The 22,900-nt window shown below is 36.0% G+C and overlaps 1 protein-coding gene across 15 annotated transcripts in view; it reads right to left on the bottom strand.

The window, feature by feature from the left end:
- Window positions 1-22,900, bottom strand: part of TRPS1 (transcriptional repressor GATA binding 1) — a 257,873-nt gene that overhangs the window by 202,288 nt on the left and 32,685 nt on the right. For 7 of the 15 annotated variants that reach the window (XM_041769400.1, XM_041769399.1, XM_041769401.1 and 4 more), the window contains exon 2: window positions 5,154-6,082. In XM_041769400.1, coding sequence (XP_041625334.1) covers window positions 5,154-6,080 — 927 coding nt within the window. In that variant the 5' untranslated portion in view covers window positions 6,081-6,082. Of the gene's footprint in view, window positions 1-5,153; window positions 6,083-9,306; window positions 9,465-21,333; window positions 22,301-22,900 lie in introns of those variants that run through there. The other 8 variants (XM_041769392.1, XM_041769395.1, XM_041769394.1 and 5 more) reach the window with 4 other exon arrangements.

Here is a 22,900-nt window from a genome sequence, read left to right as displayed (position 1 = left end):
AAGGTTAGCTATTGCCAGAAGTGAATCCAAAACAGGAAGAAAACCCCAAAAGATACAAACAATTTTGATTATACAAGATGAAAAAAGTATGGATCAAATTACAAGTAATACAGAAAAAGAAATTTCACATTTGGCTTCCAATTTAAATAAAGCAAGGTAAGGTCTCTTCTGATATTCCAAAAATGCCCAACACTTACTTCAAACTTTAAAACTATACAATGAAGAAATCAAGAGGTCTGTGGTCTAATGATTCTCAGAAACAGACTCCATGAAGGAAATCAGAAAATGAAAGGGAAATACTCCCTCCAAACTCTCCAGGGGTTAGGCACTACTTATAAATCCATGTTTCCAACAGCTGCATGTATGCTGTAATTACAATGACCCAAGAAATAAAATGCACTGACTAATCTGCCGACTTGATATGGTTAGCAGAGCAGGCCATTTGAGGATGATTTTTTTAACTTTTTACAACATTTTTATTAAGAGTTAAGTAATGCTAAATTTGATTAGATGCACTAATGACCATGATTTCTTCTTCTAAACACCCTGCCTAGAGAGAGATACTGATACTCAAGAAAGTGATATGTGTTCTTTAAATGATAGCAAGTAAGCCAAAAATCAGAGAGACACTGACAGTTATCATACTGACCCTCATACAACAACACCAAATGGAGATTTAACCAACATGAAGGCAGTGAAGATGGTCCAACTACTCTACTCCACCGGGTGGTTTACAGTGTCAACTCAGTCATCTCCATGATGAAAATGACCTGGGAAATGCCAGCACTTTACTTTGCTTGATGGCCTTAGGGTGAGCATATGTTTTATTTTGCACACTTTATTACCTGTTAAAGAGACACAGACCTGAGAACAAGTATGGCTTCATATGACAAACATTCTGTTCTCTACAGACAGTCTGAAGTGATTAAAGTCTCATTCACCAGTTGTTCTAAAGTGCGATTGTTCTCAACTCAGAAAAACAAAGAAACAGAACCTGCTAAGATCTACAACTTCCCTCCTACTCCAGATCAAAGGAAACTCCAAGGCAAAAAATAAATATTTGGAAGTAAAATTCAGGAAAAGTCAAAATAAACCAAAACGAGATTAATGTTATCTGGTTTGTTTTTTTTTTTTTTCCAGACCAAGCTGTTAACCCCCTGTTCAAATGAATGTACTGGCATATGTTAAGTATCTATAAATCTCAGAGTTAAATATGTTGAAAATACAAATACAAAGGATGACTTCCTATCTCTAAAATCTGTTCTTCCTGCTTCTAACGTGACATATTGTGCAACTCTGATAAAAATATTTATAGAACAGAAATGTAGTGCTCCTAGCTCAAACACAAGACAATAACTGGTAAGTTAACAATAAGATTTTTCTACTAATCTTAGAATTTCATTAAAGGCCAAAATAAATTTAGTAGCTGGAATCCCATGCTATTGGAGTCCTGAATAATGCCAAATAACAGAAAAAATATACTAAAATGGAACAGCAACATGGACATCATGAGCATTTATAAACTTTTGATAGGTTAAACACTTTCCCGTGGGAAGCACATTTTGACAGGACTCTGACTTTTATAACCTGATCTAAGGGCTAAGAGCTCCCCCATAAAGATGACGCAAATGCCCTAATGCACAGCACATTAAGCCCTAATGAAACAGCGAAGTCGGTGTTTAACAACTAGGCCTCCATTCAGCAATAGTTTAAATATAAGCATAATAAAGCAGATTAAAAAGAAAGAAGCTGTAATTACTTTTTGAAGAACTCAATCTCTTGTCCTATTATTGGTCTATAGGTGAGCCTCAAAGTCTGAATACTGGCAATAAAAATTACATGAAGGGCTTACCAATCATGTCACATCCATTATTTTGAAAAATGCAAATGCAACAATTGATAAAACACACAGGTAACATGTAAAAATTGAGAAACTAACACCGGGTTGAGTCAAATAGGTCTGAGCTAGCCATTTTATCTTTTCTTGTTTTTCTTGCTAAATAATTGGCATCCCTTCTGATTTCAGAGCTGGGCATACTTCCTCAAGGTATGGAGCCTGGGGGTGGGGAGAATTTGAATTCAACAGGCAGGGAACACTGGTCTGGTTTTATAATGCTCCCTTTAAAGTGACATCCAGTATCCAACTAGAGCTCTATCTAACTCGGCAGTATAAAGAAACATTATTATTTGACACTATTTTTTTTGGAAATACGTAATTCCTTGACTTTCTTATTTGTAATAAAATTTACATAGAAGTGAATATTGTCATTGCAAGTATGTCTAAACTTCCAATTATTCCCAAATACAAGTCAAATAACCTGGACTTGGAACTAGAAATCTTAACATTTGTTTAAATTATCTCTTTGTCCCAACTGTATATCTCATGTTTGCAACCAAGTCAGTTCATATTATTTAAAACCATCCACGTTGAACCAAAATATAGATCAAAGCCATGGAGTTCTTAAGTCCTCTCCTTCTGGCTTCTGTTCCTTTTTTCTTGGCCTAAAATGTCATAAATCTATCATTAACCACCAACTGTCCTGAATGGTTAAAAAAAAAAAAAAAAGCCAGTTTAATTGAAAAAGATTAATGAATTGGTCATCTATTACTTCAATTAGTTTAAATTACATACTTATATAAACAATTCCTGAAATTGGATGATTATTGGTCTGTGATACTGATATTTACCAACATCTTTTTATCAGAATACACACAGCTATTAACTTCCTACAAATTTCCAACAGAACCGCATTAAAGAAATTATACAGTCAGCATTTTATCCTGCACAGCCTTTAGCCCCCACACAGTGCAAGAGCCAAGGAAAGAAAGCTCTCCAACGACAATGCAGCACACAAACACGTGTGGGGGGAAAAGGGGGAATTTCAGATGTGCTTTTTATTCAGCTTATGCATATAGGGAAGCCGTTCACTATTTATTCCAGCATAAAAATATTAATAAGTCATTTATCTTCAGACATGTTTCTACATCAACATCTGGCCTCTGTGCAAAATACTTAAGATCAGCGTTTGGCCTAAAAGTATATTTAGGGTTCTCTTCCTCATTTGAAGAAAGTTAACACTCGTTAGACTTGTTTCTAAGTCCAATTGTTTCTTTGAAACCATCATCTGCTTTTTCCACAGATTGCTTTTTTCTATTTTTAGCCTTATTATTTCTCTGAAAAAAAAAAATTGATCTTAACAAGATTATCTTCCTGCCTGCTATTTCCTACCACTTTCTGTCTTCTTTACTGGAGCACTTGGTAGATAGCATAGTCTAGGATCAGCTGTTTTATTTCTCCTTCTATTAGTTCAAACTCAGAGAGCTCACACATCTGTTTTATTTCTAAAATCACTGCCCAGGAGAAGTGTCCAGCTCATTCTACCCAAACATAAACTTTACTATAAATAACTAAGAACCTAACAAATAACTGTTTGGGGGGAAATGGAAGTGTGTTTAAAACTCTGAATTCTTCCAAACCCTAGGCCTTAGTAATCTCGATTTTAGAGCCTTCCTGACAGTGCAGATCAGCTTCCCTCAGAAGTTGTCCCCAGAGTGAACAAACTGAAACGCCTGCCGGAAATCCAGGTATTAACATCATATTACTTGCTAATTATAAAACACCATTTCACATACTGACATTACTCACTTCTAACCCTTTTATCTAAAACACGTATTTGCTTTCCAATCATGATTTGACAGCAGAGTGTATCTGACATAAGACAGTGAAATGATCTTTAATAAGACAGCAGTTCAAAGCACGCAGCTTTCATGCATAATAACTATGTTGGTTTAATTTGCTGCTCCACAGAAATAATTCTATTTGTGGAAATTCACAAAGTAAGATGGAATTTTTAAGAGCGCTCTACAAAGATGAAACTGGCTTTTTAAGAGTTCTTTCTATCTCCCTTAATGTGATAAGATTGCTGTTCTGACATTTTTAAAGGCTTGGAAATTTCTCCTCTGATTCTTTTTACAAGTACTGCAAAATATGTCCACTACCTGTTATTTATAATTCCTTTGCCTGCCTTTCTTAATTGGCACCAGGTCAATAGAGAGGTCTAGAGCAAACGTGCTAGAGCTATTGAGTTGATAAAAATGACAGATATTTTAAGGGATTTAGGAGGTCAAATAAGTATGATGTAATTTCATTAGTTCTCTGGTACTTCTTCTAATCATTCCTAAAGAAGGTTAATATTACACCTAGTATGTTTTGAAATCCCCTGGCCGAATAATACAATAAAAACCTACAGACTGTAACAGAAACTAACACACTTTCCCAAGTTGACCATGAGTTTTGACTATGCTAAAATTGCTAAAATGAAACGAATACATTACTTTAGAGTCAGTTCTGCATTTCATTCTATTTGAAATGGTAGGGTTTTTTTTTTTTTCATTTCACATATTCCATAAACTAAAGACAGAAGAGTAGATCAAAAAGGTATGCCACTTTTAATAAAAGCAGAAATCTAAATTACTGCTAAATGCTTTCATAAATTACTATTTTCCTTAAATGCAGAAAAGAATGCTTTATTGGCCCGCACCAAGGTCATCCTGGTGTCCCGAGTACTTACAATCACATTGACTTCTTTATAATCAACGTAAACTTTTATTTCCAAGTTTTCATCTGCAATTATATTGCTTTTTTCTGGAGTATATCTCTGCAACTGTCAATATGACCCAAATCTAGTCCAATTTGATGTCAGGCTGAGTATAAAATCAAATCCTAATGCCAGACATTAGGAAAGATCCCCACTGAAGGAAAGACGATAGCAAAGATTTCTAAGCTAAAACTAGAACAAAGCATAAACTCCTATCATGTGGAACCATAGAGATCAGTGCCATTTTTGGAAGACTGGGAAAACATCAAATTACCATGAAATATTTCCAGAAATATGAAGCCTAGCTAATCCCATGAAAAGACTTCTCCCAACCAAATAGAAGGATTGAGATAATTTTCCATGATAAGAGATGAAAGACACCTCTGAATACCCATTTGGATAAAACAGCTATGGAGTACGTCCACATCTCTCCCACTGAATCTAGCAGGCCACCCCTTCAGTAGTGGAAGCTTGATTTTAACATGCGTGTAAGAATTCACATTTCATTACTGATAGCTTTTCCTGTACAAAGAGGTAACAGTTCAAAGCACAAACCTGTACATCATAGGTCCCATTTAGTAAAACAGGCCTTGAAGAATTGATGTCCTGCAGCACACCAGAAAGCACGGAACGGTTGACCTTCTGGAAGTCTTTGGAATGGCTGAACTGCACCATGTTATGAAGGGCCAAGATTTTGCTGTCCAGCTCAGCATCCTGCCTGGTGCGGTTATGCAGTCCTAAATGATACTTTCGGAAGTGCTTAATCAGATCTGTGGGGTCATTGCCATAGTAACCATATCCACAGATATTGCATTTAAAGTCCTGAAGCTCTGGAGACAGAGGTGCCGGGTCTGGGTTGTCATTTACCAGTAAGTCAGTTTTGGATTTATTCAGTCTTACACCCCCATCTGAAGGCACTTGTGGGTTTTTTGAGGCCACTGAAACTGGGCTTGAGCCTTGACAATTGGCTGGACCACTCTGCGCTTGCCCTGTTTCCTCGGTAGCCTTTGGTGACATCTTATGATCTTCCTTTGTCTCCAATGAGTCCCCTGATGGGGTGCAGGCCATATCTTGAGGGTCATCTGCCTCTGCTCTTTGAGGAGACTTCAAGGGCTCACAGACTCCCCCAGCAGCTGGAGATGAGAAAGCCAACATATTTCTATCTGTCACCTCATCATGCGGATGCGAGGGAAGGTTTCCTCCTTTACTGGGGCTTTCATAATTGAAGCCAGCCTTCTCGCTCAGGACTGAGCTTTTTAAGCCCTTCTTGCTGCTAGAGGATGGATCTTGGCCATGCAAGCTATGTTCCTCCTTATTATTCAGTTCTGCAGCATCACTCTGATCCGTATTTTCTGACATCTGATCTGCAGAAAATTCTTTGTTCTTTCCAGATACCTTGCTTTCTGTACCTATAGGCTCCAGGGTCTGGCCCTCGCCTTCGCTAGCAACGTTTCTCAGAGGGGGGTTCTTTTTCCGGACCATATCTGTAAAAATGCAAGGAAAGGACATACGAGGTTATCTGAAAGCTGCAGATATGTGATCTAATCTAGAGCATTTTACTTAGTCTATCTGAGGCTTTTTAAGGTGCATATAAATAAAACTTCCTCTAGGAAAAAAAAAGTTTTAAAAATAGCAAAAAACTGAGCCTTAAGCAAATATTTACACTTAGAATTATTTTTGTCATAGAGAGGCTCATTTACTCTTTTTAAATGGTTTTATGAATACCAAAATATTAATTCTTATTAGCTTTACCTTTCCCATTATTCTTGTTTGCCAATTATATTTTTTGCTTATTTTCTTCAGTTTTAGTTGAAGATATATAGATATATGCTTATTTATAAACCTTATATAATATGTGTAATATGCACACATAATGCATTTATAAAATATATATACATGTTTATGTTTACAGAATATATATTACATGTTTATTTATATGTTATGGATACATGTATATAAACAACATAAACTGGAATTCAATATTGTTACACACCGTGCAACCAAGATATAAATATAGTTTCAACCAAAATATCCTCATAGTCAAAAGACAGAAACAGCATGTTATAAACAACATGAAAACTGCCCTATTACTTTCAGGAATGGAGGATAACAAATGTTTCATCTCTGTCCTATCGATAAATTTCTTTAAGCCCCATTTAGAGAGTTAACCTGAAAGTCAGGAAGAAGACCTAGTATACATCAGAGTGACCGGGCTGGGTTTTACTGGGACCCTACCCTAGCATGATGGGGAACCTAACAAAGTCCTGGGTTCTTATGCACAGCCAGGTGGAGACAGTACTAGTTCCACCAGTGGAAGCACCTGGGGAGGTGACTGAAGTAAAATATTAAGTTGAACCATATGACATTGTCATTTTGTAGCTCAGAATGGCAAAATATTAGCTTCCCATGGTTCACCTTCACATACTAGCTCAACTATGCCCTACAAGTCGGTAGCATCAATGCTTATGGTCAAAACAAGAGCACTGTGGCAAATTCCTCTACTGGAGTCTAATGAATCAGAACTTTAGTACAAGGAGGTAAGAAACAATTTGTGCTGTGTCAATTTTAAAAAAGGCAGTAACAAAGGCTAGATGGAGAAGTAAGGTTCATGGCTCCTGTTCCTTAATCCCCCAGCTGAAAACTACAAGTGCTGTGTGCATTGTCACCCCAAACGTTACTTAGTAAAATCCACCTAACTAACAAGACAGGGCTTTTTACTTGCCAACTCTGCCACGAGGGCAGATTTAACAGTTACACCACCATGATCCAAAGTGTACTGAGAGAATCCAAACGAATAACATTTTTTAGTTGTTTTTATCTATAATTTCTCACAAGTGCTAAGGAGCCACACTGGCTTTGGAGATATAGTTGTACCTTCATTTCTGAGGAGCTGGTCAGGCAACAATTTTTATCATATACATCCCTGAACCAAGAGAATGCCCTAGTTGAGTATTAAAGAGTCGTTTCCAAGATAAAAATTCACTTTACTAAATAATGTCAAAAAACAGAACTGTGCTTAAGAAAGTATGTTCTTCTTTTTTATACAACAGTAACATGAGTCATCAAATATACGTAGAACATGTCTATGCTCCTCTTGGAACCACACAAAAACAACAAAAGCACTTCTAGAATGAAAGACTGCACTTTCAAGTACAAGGGATGGTCACAAGGTAAGGTATACCTGCATGATCAAGGCAGGGAGTGGGGAGGGAACGTGGTCTGCACCTTGGTGTCATTATCATTAGATCCCCAAATAAACTAAGCTAGGTAACCATTGTTAAAAAAGAAAAAAAATGGAACACTGATTAGCTTCTTTATTTTTTAATGTTTGCACTTTAATGTCTCATTTGTTGGTGTTGACGTTTTAGGAGACATCTAGCCCTCTCTCAGAAGTGACCGAAGATGGCAACTTTTACCTACACACAGAAGAGTGGGGGGGGGGGGGGGGCAATGTTACCGGTAGTCAGCAAAAGAAAAATTAAAAACAGAAGAAAAAATAATAAAAGGGAAGTTTAAGAAATCAGTTACCATTTAAAATACAAGAGCTCGGTTAAAAAAATAAGCGATTCTGGACTTGGCCTACATTCTCATTAATAGAGTATCAGCCATTACTACACATAAAAATGTGATGATTTTGCTACAGCACCTATTGCCTTTCCCTCCAGAATTTCCTATGTGTTTGTTTTTTCCATTGTACAGAAAGTCTTTAGTAACCATTGCAATTTAATCTTTTCTTGGACAAATACTGAATGGAATGACCATATCATGTGTATTTTAACATTTTCTCCTCAATGTAAACAAACCCTAACAATAGTACACCAAAATGAAACAATTAAGGTTACACAGAAAAAGACAAAAATCTATATGAAAGGCAGGATTCATAAAGAAATGAAAATGAAATCATCCAAGTCATTGAGATGATCCTTCCTAATGGAAGTGAAAAGGGTTTATGCCCATCTATTAACGTCAAGGTGATTAGAAAAATGGCAACATTTTACAGAGCAAGGAACCAAAATAAAATACTTAGAAGTGAGTAGATATAAGTATGTGAAATATTGAAAAACGTAAATTGTTTTTCAGAACAGAAATAATTAGACCTTGCTGAATTATTGTTAACATGCAGAAAAGTAATAGGTCAGAGTTTAAAAAGTACTGAACCAGCAACTAAAGCAACTAAGAGAAAATCTGATTTAATTGAATTATCATCCTTTCAAATTTGAGTTCCTTCTTCCACCAAGAAAGACCTTTAGAACCCATATGACTCACTGACTTCTTATACTGAAGAGCCCTTAAAAATATACATCGCAAAGAATGTCAAACTGCCGAAACTTCAAAGAAGTATCAGAAAGGTCATTTGTGTTTTCTTTTTTGTTGTGGGTGGAAGGGGCATGTTCTTTTTAGTTTCTTTAAAAAAAAAAAATCACGGTTAATTTAGTTGACTATACTTTGAAGTAGTTATAGAAAAATAATTTTTTACTGGAATTATATCACCATAATTTTTCAGAATGACATATTATGTAAATATAAGCACATTTGCAATACTTCTAAGTGGAAGAAACTCCCCTAACAAGTCATAAGTTAGATATCGTAAGACTATAGCCACCCTCAAGTTATTATCTTTAAGACAAATAACAGATTGCACGATGTTTTACTGTGTGCCAAGAACTTTTCCAGTTAACATTTTCACTTGAAAAAATAGATCACATACTTGTAAAATCATACCCAGCATTGACTTCATAAGGCATGTGGCTTTAGAGTGCTTTTTACAATTATTAATTCTATTAGTCAACTAGCAGGAGGCTAATGCAATTGTCTTAGAAGACGCTCGGAAGACACAGAAGACATTTTGAGAGCTGATCTGTACATCTGCAAAACAAAACAAAAAAATTTTCCTTCCTAAATGATGTAAATATGCTTTAATGTATCACACCTAAAATACATTAATATGCCAGCACCACAGGCTGCTTGAAAGATACCTAATAAATGCATGAGCAAACCTTGAGCAAGATCTTCCCTCCCCTGGGTTTTAATAAAGCAGCAGGAAAAGGAGGTACGTGATATAAAAGATTACAGAAGTCATTTTCACAACAGACTGTAAGGTATGATTTAACCTCTAAAACTCCCAAACCCTAAGGATCAGAATACTTACCTACATTGGGGTGGGGATAGATCTTAATTAGTAAACATGGAAGGGACATGCTTCTGAAAAAGATACAAGGTGTCCCCACTGATATTCTAGGATCACAGCTGAAGACAAGAAGTGGTTCCCATTGCAAATCTCTTGCAAACTCAGTAGCAGTGGATCAGAAAGGAACTACTGCAATGCCATCAAGAACTGGGATCTTACATAAGCCTTCCCAACAATTACAGAAACATCACACACTATACCGTGCTCTATCTTTTTAGCTAGTTTTACTAATCTTCTATTTTCACTCTTGATAAGTAAGTTCATAAAATCACGATGGAACCAGCTTTAAACCATCATTATACAATCATCTTTATTATCTGAATGAAATTATCAGGCAGGAGCACCTGGTTGGCTCAGTTGGTTAAGCATCCGCCTTCAGCTCATGTCATGATCCTGGGCCCTGGGAATGAGCCCTGCCTCTGGCTCCCTGCTCATTGGGGAGTCTGCTTCTTTCTCTTCCTCTTCCTCTTCCTCTGCCCCTCCCCCTGCTTGTACAATCGCTCATATGCTCTCTCTCTCTCTCACTCTTGCTCTTTCTCTCTCAAATAAGTAAATAATTTTTTTTAAAAATTAACGAGATATGTATTGCATTAATGGTCATAAAATAATTAGGCAGGTAGATAATCACATCAAGGAGTGTTTTGGCAAGTCTATTTTTTTTTAAGATTTTATTTATTTATTCATGATAGACACACAGAGAGAGAGAGAGAAAGAGAGGGAGGAGAGGCAGAGACACAGGCAGAGGGAGAAGCAGGCTCCATGCAGGGAGCTTGATGTGGGACTCAAACCCAGGACTCCAGGATCACGCCCTGGGCCAAAGGCAGGCACTAAACTGCTGAGCCACCCAGGGATCCCCCCCCCCACAAGTCTATTTTAAAATGTCTTCATTCCACTCTATAATAGCAATATCCCTCATACTGACTGTCCAAAAAAGTTCAAAATGCCAGTGTAAAGTAGGTCCATTATAAACAACCGTTTGGATAATGAGGCTAAAAGTGAAGTGGATAAGGAGGAATTGAAGAATCTAAATGAGCTATAAGACTCAAAATTGCTAACTTTAGTCCTCTATTTAATTGTGAGATTTTTTTAAAAATGACAAGGGGGAAAAGAGGGTGGGTGAGGTGGAGATGGTGAGCATTCATTCCCATGTTTACATCATTCCCCACCTATACAAATAAATGAATGCTCCTCTAATAGCAGACATAACATGAATACATATTATATGCCAAGATACTTAAGCAGGTTAGAAGATGCTTAGCTTCCTAAAAATGCACTATTCGTATTTATTTCCATTACTGACTGGTAAAACTTTCCATTTGCAAAAATCCAAATTTCTAAATTATTTCCTCCTACATTAAAACAAATCTAACAGCTTTTTTGTATTTATGAGTAAAAAAGTTTATTATAAGAAACAGTAGGATACTGTACTGTTTCTACACTATAATATCAGACAGTGGAAATAATCAGCATTAGAGCTCATGTTCTCAGTAAAAGGAATCTGAGTTTTCTATTAATACCATTAGCCATTAATGATTTAGTTTTATTTCATATGTTTATATACACATACATTTACACAAATACATTTATGAAATACTTGCTCCAAATAGCCTTGCAATAGGTAATCATATGAACTAGTCAACCAAAGAAATCAACTACCTCAGTAATATAAAAAAGAAAGTGGAGATCAAACATCCATCCAGTGCAGATTAAAACAAGAATTTATTTCCTTTAGATGAGAAACTCCTTGAAGGTAAGACATATAAATTCCTACGTTCTTTGTAACATTTTGACTCTAAACAAAAGAAGAATGGTAGAGCAATCACATGTCCAATTTCTGAACCGGATTCAAATCAGTGGCTGATGTAATCAAAGGGGTAAGCCCCTTCATTTGGCTGAGCCTCTACTCTCACTTGTGTGAGAGAATTACAATAAATGATTTCTACATTTCCTCACACCTCAAAGATTCTATAATGGTTCTGGTTATTGGCTTAGGCACTATAGTCTAACCTTAGAAAATTTTTATCCAATTTCTCTAAAAAAACGTAAAATATGAAACCATCAATAAATAAGGAAGGCATAAATACCACTGACGTTTATCATTCACTAAGCTATTAATTTCCTCCAACATTTATTCATTAAGTACATACCCTGCATAAGTATGTGCCAAATACCTAGAAAGATAATTGTAATTTTACCATTAGTCATTCATTTCAGAGAGAAGAAAGGTATCTTTAAAAAGCAAAGAAAAAAAAAAGCAAAGAAAAATATTATAAGGAACCCCTCTTTCTCAAAAAATTTAAAGCCTTTTAATATCTTTCCAAATACCATTTCAGCTGAGTTCACTTCCAATTAATTCTTTCGATACATAGATGATAGATAGATAGAACCTCAACAAGACTAACAGGGGAACAAGGCTGTATAATTTAACCTCGGTCTCAAATCCTGCTGAGTATGATTTTTATTATAAGTAGCAGTTCTTGTCATCATAATATATAATACCAGATGACATTTTCTTATTGTTTTTCCAGATAATAAAACTTTCAAATGTTTGAAATCAAAGCTTAACACAAAAGAAAAGACAGGGTAGTCTTCTCCTTAATATATGCTTCTCCCATGCTTGTTTCTATCAACAACCTAGGAGTACTGAGTTATTAATTACACATTTCATGTAGCTTTTATTTAAAAAATTAAAAAGAAAAAAATAGCAAATTGTTTCTTTTGATCAAAAGTCCTCCACAAAGAATTTAAAGAATTAAGCAAGTGATAGCAAAATAAAAGGAAGGTCAAGTTTGGGGCCTATAGCAAACTAGATAGCTTCCATATGAACAACATATAAAGTACAGTTTTAAAGAACATATGTGTTTGCTCATTGGTTTAAAAAAAATCTTGAATCCTGTCTACTCCATATATACAGATCAAAATCAGATTGCTTAAGTGAACTATAAAATGCAAGAGAACATTGTTTATCCAAATCATAAACCCAAGAATTGCTGAAGGAGTTTAAATGTTTTCTGTTTCTTCAGATTCCAGGGCAATACTTCAATGGTAGATCGCTTTTTTTGTAAACTGCTTCAAACTTCATAAACCCAATGTCAGATCCTGTTCTTTGCTATCCGTGTCTATTTAACTTGCTCTCTCTGAATTGATTGTTCCTGAATCTTTAAAGGTATTTTTGGATATCTTAAATCCTGCTGAGATTTGAATGTCATCACCTTCAAACAACTCCCATCAACTAAATCTCTTATTAATTCACGTCAAATTAATCCAAAATGATCACTTCTATTAACATATGCTTCAGAGCACAGAGCCCATTAATAGTCATCTGGACACTAGAACTAACCCAAGACTCTGAGATAAAATGCACATTATTTAGATATCCTCTTTCAAAGAGTTTTGATGTTGGCCCAAACACATTTTATTAGGCTTTTATTTCATTGAGCTATGCTCTCTATTTTTCAAATATCTCATTTCAAATGTACTAGTCTAGGTAAAAAGAGATAGCCTGGTAAGTAAGTAATAATGTCAGATTTGCCAAAATGAGTCTCCATATATCTATATACATCTTAGAGAAAAAATTTCATTAAGCACTTTACTTTTAAAGGAAAATGACACAATCCTTTTTTTTTTTTTTTTTTTTGCCTTTAAAAACTTTATGTTAGCAGTGAAATTGAAACTATAGAAGGGGCACCTGGTGGATTAGTTGGTTAAGCATTTGACTCTCCATCAGCTCAGGTTGTGATCTTAGGGGCCTGAGATGGAAACCAGCACCGGGCTCCCCATTTAGTGGGGAGTCTGCCTTAGATTCTCTCCTTCTCTATCCTCTCTGTCCCTGCCACTCCCTCTCTCTCTGAAAAGTAAATAAATAAATCTTTAAAAAAAAGAAACTGTAGAATATATGTGGAAAAAAATGAAGCATGTGCCTATTTCAACAAATAGGGCAACAAAAATAAAGCAAGTATACATCATGAGTTATCAAAAGGCAAGGGGAATTGATTATTTTTGCTTTCATAACAGGTGAGAGGCAAATGTATTAAAAACTCTGCTTTGAATAAAATCACAATTTCACTAAGCAAATTAAGAAATGTTATCATTCATTTCCTCACACATATGTCGTATTTCCTTTTGTTTTCTTTCCTCTCAAAGGGAAAAAAAAATTAAAATAATGTGCCATGACAACTGTTGGTTTAAACAGGCCAATATGACTTTGCATGTATGCATGGGCCAAGCGTAACTTCACCCTTCTTTGTTAAACTTAGAATATTTCACCTGGTTCATAGGCAAAGAGCCAAATATAGCACTTAAGTTCAAAAAGAATAGCTCATGGAAAAGAATGAATACATCTATTTATCTTGATGGTTATGATATGAATTGACATTTTATTTGTATGTAAATTAGATTTTCACTGATAACAAAAATGAGTGTCAAGATTTGTAGGAATACCTTTGATTTTCTTTCCAGCATTTGCCAGAAAAACATCTTTGTATATTAAAGGCAGTTTATTTTTTAATATATTGATGTTGCTTTGTTTTCCACTGTTATTTAATAAAAAAGAAAGTCTCAATTATTAACTCAATCCAGCAATAGAACTGGCTAATATCTGTCTCAGTTCTCCCGTAAGAAATCTGTGTCAATCACTGCCAATCCATTTGGTAAATTAGCATGCATATACAGTATAGTCAATTTAATAAATGCATATCATGAAGATTCAGTAAGAATGCTCACTGTCCTCACACCATTGGTCAGCTGAGTTTATTAGGCAAAGTTTATGTTAATTTTTTTATGAGTTGCCATTAATCAAAGATTAAGACAAAATCTTGTGAAGGCATAGTGAGAGCTTATATTAACAATGTGTGTGTATATACATGTAGAGAGAGAGTAAACATATACATGTGTGCTAAACATAAATTTAACACAATGTAATATTCAACATATACATGATATACAACACGTGTGTTATATGTGTTAAATAGCCCAAGTGAAGGGAAGTAAGTTAGCACCATCGTATGCAACAGTTCTTGTTCATGAAACCAGAAACTTGCAAGCCACTCTGCTCATCTCCAAGTTACCACAGGAAACAGCTTAAAAGGCCTTACCCATCTGAGGACCCGCAGTCCAATGTGCAGGCAGAGATGGCCAATTGATAAGAAAGGCACAGGTATCATGAGGAATCAGCAAATGTACATAAGCCATGAAAGGGAATTAGGAGTACATTCAGAGGACAACTGTATATATAAGTTCCAAGAGGTCAGGAATCTTTGTTCTATATACATATTTTTAAAATTCCATTTAAATTAGTAAACAGTACTGATAGACATCTTGCACAATGTGTAATAAATACACACTAATGACATTAAATGTGGTGCAATACCAACCTGGTCAGTGCTGACTGCTTCACGTAACCAATTCAGCATCATTTTTCCCTTCTGATAAAAATACATTATCACACACAAGTTGGAATCAATTTTCTCTTTTGTTAAGTATAGTGAATGTTTCCACAGAAAGCTGATTTTTTAAAAATTCTACACATGAAAGCAACTTCTAATAGAATAGGTTAAACTACTTTTTCCTGACTCCTAGAATGAGAAAAGTTTTCTGTTTAAAAAAAAGAGGAAGTACGCACAGAATCCCTCTATAATTTGAGTAGACCTAGAAACCTTCTGTTATAAGATCTTCTTTCTGAATAAACCATTATTTCAGGGCATTCTACCTATGCTCACTCCAAGTATAATTAGACTCTGTCTGGGATTTTATCATGGTCACTGTTTAAGCATTGATAAGAAATTCAAGAATTTTCTCTACGTTCTTCCCATGCTTTTAGTTTCAAAAAAAGAAATGTAAGGAGGTTCCTTGGTCAAATTAAGTTTAGTGGAAACTGTATACTTTATATACCCTCTTCAGAGACCCACACTGTGCATTAGCAATTACAGCTCTGAAAAGTCCTAGGGGTTGTGGAGTGGTGGTATCCGTTCAATCTGGATTGGAATTCCCCAATTTCATTTGGCTTTATGTCACATAATGCCATTTACCAACAAAACTAATAATCCTGTGTGGCACACAGTGGGAGATGCTGCTCTAGACAGTAATTTTCAAAGAAGAAAATTATTGATTTCAAAACATATATAATATTTTTTAAACAAAACAGTATTTCTTCATTAACTTGGCAAGAAAACTAAGATGCTTTGATCTGAAGTAGATCATTTTGAAGGGTTTGTTTTTGTTTCTGGTTTTGTTTTGTTTTGTTTCTCCCCAGCATGGCTAACAGCATTAAAAGAAGATCAGGATCCATTATCATGAAAGATTTAGAATCAGTATTTTAAAAGATTGTGTAATGGCAGAGGATTACAGACAGCCGTGATAGAACATTGAGTGAAAAGGCAGAAGATAAACATCTATGTACAATATGATCTCAGATGTCCAAATTATACATGCATCAACACAGATGAGTATAAGCCCAGTGTTATCTCTAAGCTTAATAGTTTATACAGATATCACTGCATAAAGAAGTCCTAATTTTTTGAGGTGTTATTTCTAATGTTCCCTAAAGGTGACCCATTTAACACACCACCACCCTGTATACTAGATTTGTCATTCATTTATAATAACTTCAATTTTATCTGAACCAAATTTGGTCAGGAACCAAAATACGGCAAAGAGTTTAGTGAACTATGGCATGCAGAAAGAGGTTAGAAAGAGACCCAGGATTGCACTGATGGACCTAAAGTTCATATAGTTACAATCAGTAGTTCTCAATGGCCTACAGATACTGGAGAGAATATGTCTGGCCCACATCCCCCCCTCTGGTTCTTAAAAAATCCCCAATCCTCCCAACTCAGTTCAATCTCCACCTGCAGACTCATGTGTACCCATAATAAAAGAGAGAAAGCCAATACCCGGGCCACAGTCAGTAAACATGTGTCCAGAGTGGACCCACTCTATGACTGCATCCTTTTACAGTATCCTTAATGTCAGTCTGGCTCATGGTTCTAGGTGGTGTAGAAGAAGAGAAATTAAGTATACAGAGCTTCCCTATGTCACTCTTACAAATCCCAGGCTCCAGCTTTATGGGCTTTAGGATTCTGTTTTATTTTTAACTGTATCTCCCACCGCTAAATATTAAAACAAAAGGTTAAAAATACATTTTAAAATAAAACCAGACGAGGTAGATGCTGAAGTAAACCTGAAACAGAGAATTAATTACAAGTTAATTTTAAATCCACAGCCAACATGGTGGTGAGGTCACAGTGAGGTCTCAGTCTGAGCGGATATCCAGGTTACACCTCGGCCCCACACCTCCTACATTACAGTCATTAAGAGAGAAAGAATAGTGATTGTATATATGTGGGGGGCTGTAGAATTTGTTAAGGCAAAAATTAACTCACTCATTAAATATTTTGTATAGGTAATATAGTCAATCTTCAAATTCAAGTTCAATATAAACTCAAGAATCCATCTAAACACACATACTAACATCTTTAGAAAAGATTTTCACCACCTGCACCCCAATTAGTAATTTCTTTACTCTGTCAATCTTGTTGTGGACATCTGTCATAACAGAATAAGGGAAAAAATATATATATAATTCCAGATTCAGGTGTTTTACAAATAGCTCTCTCAAAATCAAATTGAATGTTGAAAGAAATCAAAGTCAGAACTAGATCTTTTTTTAAGGCTCACAATCGTGATGCTGGTGTATACTGTAGCTTGAATTTTTAGTAAATAACAAAAGTGTATTATGTTATTGTTACTAAGAACCAGGTGCTGTGCCAAGAGTATATTTCTTCATTTTAGTTTCATTTTTATTAATAATTCTTTAAGTAAGTTACTATTGTTTTCACATTTTACAGATGATTTAGGAAAGTCAAATCATTTGCTTAGGTCATGGACCTAGCATATGAAGAGCTGGGTCTGAAAAAGTCAAAAGTCTTGCTAAGCCACTTGGTTTCCTATTACATTTATCATAAACCCTTTAGTGTTTTTATGTCACTTTTATATCCATTAAGCAATGCACTTATGGATATAAAAGTGACAGTCCTTAAGAAACTTACTAGAGAATACAATCTGAAAGACACCATTTTATAAAGACCATCAAATGTACTTGACTGGTTCTACAGTTGTGTCAAATGAATACACAATCTTCCCAGCAATCTCATGGACTACTAGGTTATCCTAACTTCTGGATTTGCTTAATAACACCTAGTACATCACCAAAGGTAATAAATGATGCAAGTCTCCAAATGGATTTACTTCTACAAAGCCCTATACAATTCCCCCAAGCAAAAGGGAGTCTTTCCACTACCATTCATGGCAATTTATGTATATCTCCTTTTAAGGTACATGCCACATTATGCTTAACTATATGTTTATGATTCAGCTACCCCATTACGCTATGAAGTCCTCCAGACCAGAAAAATATCTTTATTAATATTGTTAAATTAACAGTAATATTAATAACAATATTAATATAATATATCCATTCATATATGTGATTACTTTCATCAAAATATTGATATATAATTCATATAGTTAAACATCTCTATGTTATCAAAAAATTCTCAACCTTTTCCCAAGTGCAAAACATCTAAGGCTAGGACACATTTCCATCATTAATAGTGGAGCAGTATGATAATGATCACTGGAGGGAGATAAAATAGCATATTGGCACAGGGGACATAGGAGTTTTTAAAAACTCAAGTGAAACTAATATGGCCCTCCCCACTGAGACTAGCCTACTACAGAGTAAGCACTCACAAAAGCTCTTATGGGTAGATGTGATATTAGCACCCTTGGAAATTTCTACATATTGCTCATCTCATGAAGGAAGGCCAGAATCTCTTGACATTAAATAGGCTTGTGAGAATAAAAGGTAGAATAATTCTAAAGTTGTATCATCAACATAATTAATAACTAACTAAATCAAGACATTCAAGGACTCATGGTATTAATTTTGTCTTATTTAGGCTAAAAAAGAACCAGTTATCACAGCTCTGGATCCATGGTCATACAGCAATAAATATATAAGTAGTGAGAAGAATTAAATTTATTTTTTAGGGCACCCCGGGTGGCTCAGCGGTTTAGCGCCACCTTCGGCCCAGGGAGTGATCCTGGAGACCCGGGTCCCACGTGGGGCTCCATGCATGGAGCCTGCTTTTCCCTCTGCCGATGTCTCTGCCTCTCTCTCTCTCTCTCTCTCTCTCTCTCTCCCTCTCTCTGTATCTCATGAATAAATAAATGAAATCTTTTAAAAAAATTTATTTTTTAAAACTGTGACTCACAATTATTGCTGATTTGATATGGGTTTTATACATGTCTACATAACCTTATGTACAATTTGAGGACTGAACTACAGTTAGAAGAAAGTTCACTAAAAAACACACAGGCACAAACACACACACAAACTTTATGTAGTAATAATTCCATAATGACGTATCTGTAATCAGTAAAATGAATTTTTATAACTTTATAAATATTCATGATTATTTCTGTTCTGTACATGAATGTCACATGGTATTTAATACATTTATTAACTATATTATAACACAGGTATCCTCTGCTTTCCAAAAGTTTGCATTGCACCACTTTGTTTTTAAGAAGGATCTACGTTAGTATTTTTTTCCTAACCAAAAAAAAAAATCAGAAGAGTTTTGGCTCTCACAAAAAAAAAAAAGCTATTACTGTAATAGTACAGGTCTTTTCTAAAAGTGAAGTAGCATAATGCAAACTTTGAAAATATACCATTTCAGCTACAAAAATTTTCATAGAAATCATCCATTTTCAGATACTGGGGAAAACCTGTATTTACTATAATTACATGCATTTATAGACACAAATGTGATTTATAAAATTTTTCATCATGCATTCTCTAACATTTCCGATTCAAAATATTCTGTACTAACAGCATAATACATAAAAAAATAAATAAAAGTTTGTCTTTTAAAGGAATAGACTAGGACATAAAAGAATACAGAAAAGTCTCAAACATTTGTATCGGACTCCTAGCAACTTAAAGCATCTGACATAAAACCAGAGGTTCAATTTAAAAGTTCAATTCAGGGGGACATTTGGGTGGCTCAGTCTTAGGTTAAGCATCCGACTCTTGATCTCAGCTCAGGAGTAATATCTCAAGGTCGTGAGTTCAGGCCCTGAGCTGGGCTCCATGCATGGAGCCCCCTTAAAAAAATAAAAATAAAAGTTCAATTCCCAAGAATGCTCACAGCATCATCATTTGAACTGTCAAAACTGGAAACAACCCAAATATACTTCAACAGAATAGATTAAACTTGTGGTATATGACTATATAATGGGATGCATGGTCATACAATAGAACCTTATACTGGGCAGCCCAGGTGGCTCAGGGGTTTAGCACCGCCTTCGGCCCAGGGAGTGATCCTGGAGACCCAGGATCTGGTCCCACATCGGGCTCCCTGCATGGAGCCTGCTTCTCCTTCTGCCTGTGTCTCTGCCTCTCTCTCTCTCTCTCTCTCTCTCTCTGTGTGTGTGTGCGTCTCATGAATAAATAACATCTTTAAAAAAAAAAAAAGAACCTTATACTGTAATAAAAATAAATCACACACAACATGAATTTCACATACATGATGTTGAGTGTAAGACGTCAGACACAGGAGCATGGATTCTGTTGATGCACAGGGCACTATACTTTAATTCATGTAAAGTTCAAAAACAAGGAAAAAAGCCAATCTAAAGAGTCAGGATCAGTCAGAAGAGTAATTAATTCCTGGGGGAAGGGAGAGACCAGAGACCAGGAAGGGGCAGAAGGGTACTAACAAAGGGGGCTTGCAATTTCGATTTCTTGACATGGGTGAGAGTTACACGGAGCATTTATTTTGTAATAATTCACTGAACTATAGACTTACAATTGGGCACCTTCCGGCTAAAACGTGAGTGCATGTATGCATGTGTGTGTGATTTTTCAGCGGAACAGCAGGTGCTCTGCAGGGACCACGTGGTCATATATTGAGAAGAAATCTCTCAGCTCTTCTAGCCTGATGGGCAAAAGCAATTCAATAGCGCGGAAGGCTGTCCTTGGTTACTCAGGCCAGGCTGCAGGGCACACAGAGCCAGATGTACTGAGGGAGGCAACAAGGTGGTAGAAGAATAAAAGAGTAATGAGAAGAATGTAAGTTCTGGACACGAGAAATCTAAAAGGGTAAAAGGTTCAGAAAGAGATCAGAGGCAAAGACAAGAGCAGCAAGCAACAGCCACTCCAGAAAGGAAGAAGGTGGGAGAGAGGAGAGCTCTGTCAACTGATTCTGGTGGTGGGGGCAGTGGTAGGAAAGGACAAAAGGCAAGGACGCAAATCTGTAGTTATTAACTGTATCGTGACGATTCACTGTATCACGTGGACTACAATTGAAGCAAAGGGAGGAGAGAACTCACTGAGCACCTGTTACGTACATACAAGCCATTTGCTTTTTGGCTCACATAATTCCCTCTTTCCTCCTCACTGAAAGCCTGCAAGGGATTGATTAGCTTTATTTTACAAATGAGAAAACGTTTAAAACTGAAAAGAAGTTAAGGTAACCTGCTTACCTTAGAAGACTGAATGGAAGAGATGAAAAACAGCCCATAAAACCACACCATGGCTTTTTCCTAAATTCTGAGTAATTGTATAAGGCTGATTAAATGCTGTGTTTAAATGAAGTGTGGCTGATTCTACTTTCATCTATGGTAGCTGTTCTCAAAATGTGTAACAAAGTACTCCACCTCACAAACCAAGGAACGACGGTTTTCTCACCTTACATAAACTTTTAAACTTTCTACCTGGTTAATATTTTAAGACTTTGGCTTCTACTATCACATGGCTTCTAAAAATGAATGAACAAGCAGCACACAAACGTCAACAGAGACACGTGAAAATATTATCTCTTAACACTATTTGTGTTATCATTTAGTGTTTGTTTTGTAGGTACGAGCAGACATAAAATACAATTTTATCCTACAGAAACTGTCCCACGTTTGTTGGATAGAATAATTTAACACTATTTCACAGAGTCCCCTCCTCAAAGAGAACCACAAAGTCCAAGAATACGGTCACCTGAACAAGCTCAGGAACCTTTGGTGTAAACAAGAGTAACAACTGGTTGGCTGGCCCCACATCGACTGAGGCTGTCTGTGTTCTGGACGTCAGAGCACCCAGGCTCTCTATACGTTTAACTGCTGACTACGGTGAACGAGTATTCACATGGATGGGAAAAGGTGTTGGTGAAAGGAACAGCACAATGCCCAGAAAACAGGGACCCTGTGTGGTATTATTTAAAATTAACTGCTTCCATTATTCTTTTGAACTTTTTGTTTCACAACATTTCATAATAACAGTTTTACTTGGTTATTTCAAGGCCAGATTATTATTAGTGCAGAGTTCACGTACACAAACAAAATTGGTACCTGGTAATATCACTATCATCTTCATACCTCCAAATGATGCCTTGTTTATTTAGACCACAAAGCAGGGTGCTATTCAGAAAACAAATTACTATCACTAAAATGACCTCATGAAAAAGTTAATATATCACAGGAGTAACATACAGTACTTCTAATTTTGTTATGACATTAAGAAAGCCCCACTATGGTGTTGAAATAGAGCAAATTACACTAAGAGTGAGACACTATAGGGACACCTGAGTGGCTCAGCAGTTGAGCATCTGCCTTTGGCTCAGGCCCTGATCCCAGGGTCCTGGGATCGAGTTCCCCACTGGGCTCCCCACAGGAAGCCTGCCTCTCTCTGTGTCTCTCATGAATAAATAAAAAATAAAATCTTCTAAAAAAAAAGAGTGAGACATTATAGAAGTCTCTAAGAAAACTGTAGCCTATTAAGTGTTTACCATATTCTGGGGGTCGAGGGGGAATGCTTTAGGTGCCAAAATATGCTACTTTGACTTATGGAAATAAAAATGGAATCCTCCTTCACAAAATATCCATATGGTCCAAATGAGCTAAAATTCTAGGCAGACTCTGGAGGGTAATGTCCACAGTCCAGTGTATGCAGTGAAAAAAACTGCAAGAAATACTCTGCATCATGCTAACAAGTTAAACGATAGCACTATTCAAGAATATTTTCTGATGACCAAGAATACTACTTGAAAAAGAACCACTTCAC

Source organism: Vulpes lagopus, chromosome 9 (assembly GCF_018345385.1).
Source record: "Vulpes lagopus strain Blue_001 chromosome 9, ASM1834538v1, whole genome shotgun sequence".
NCBI lineage: Eukaryota > Metazoa > Chordata > Mammalia > Carnivora > Canidae > Vulpes > Vulpes lagopus.
The sequence above is the reverse complement of the archived record's forward strand: the minus strand, read 5'-3'. Positions and strand labels throughout refer to the sequence as shown.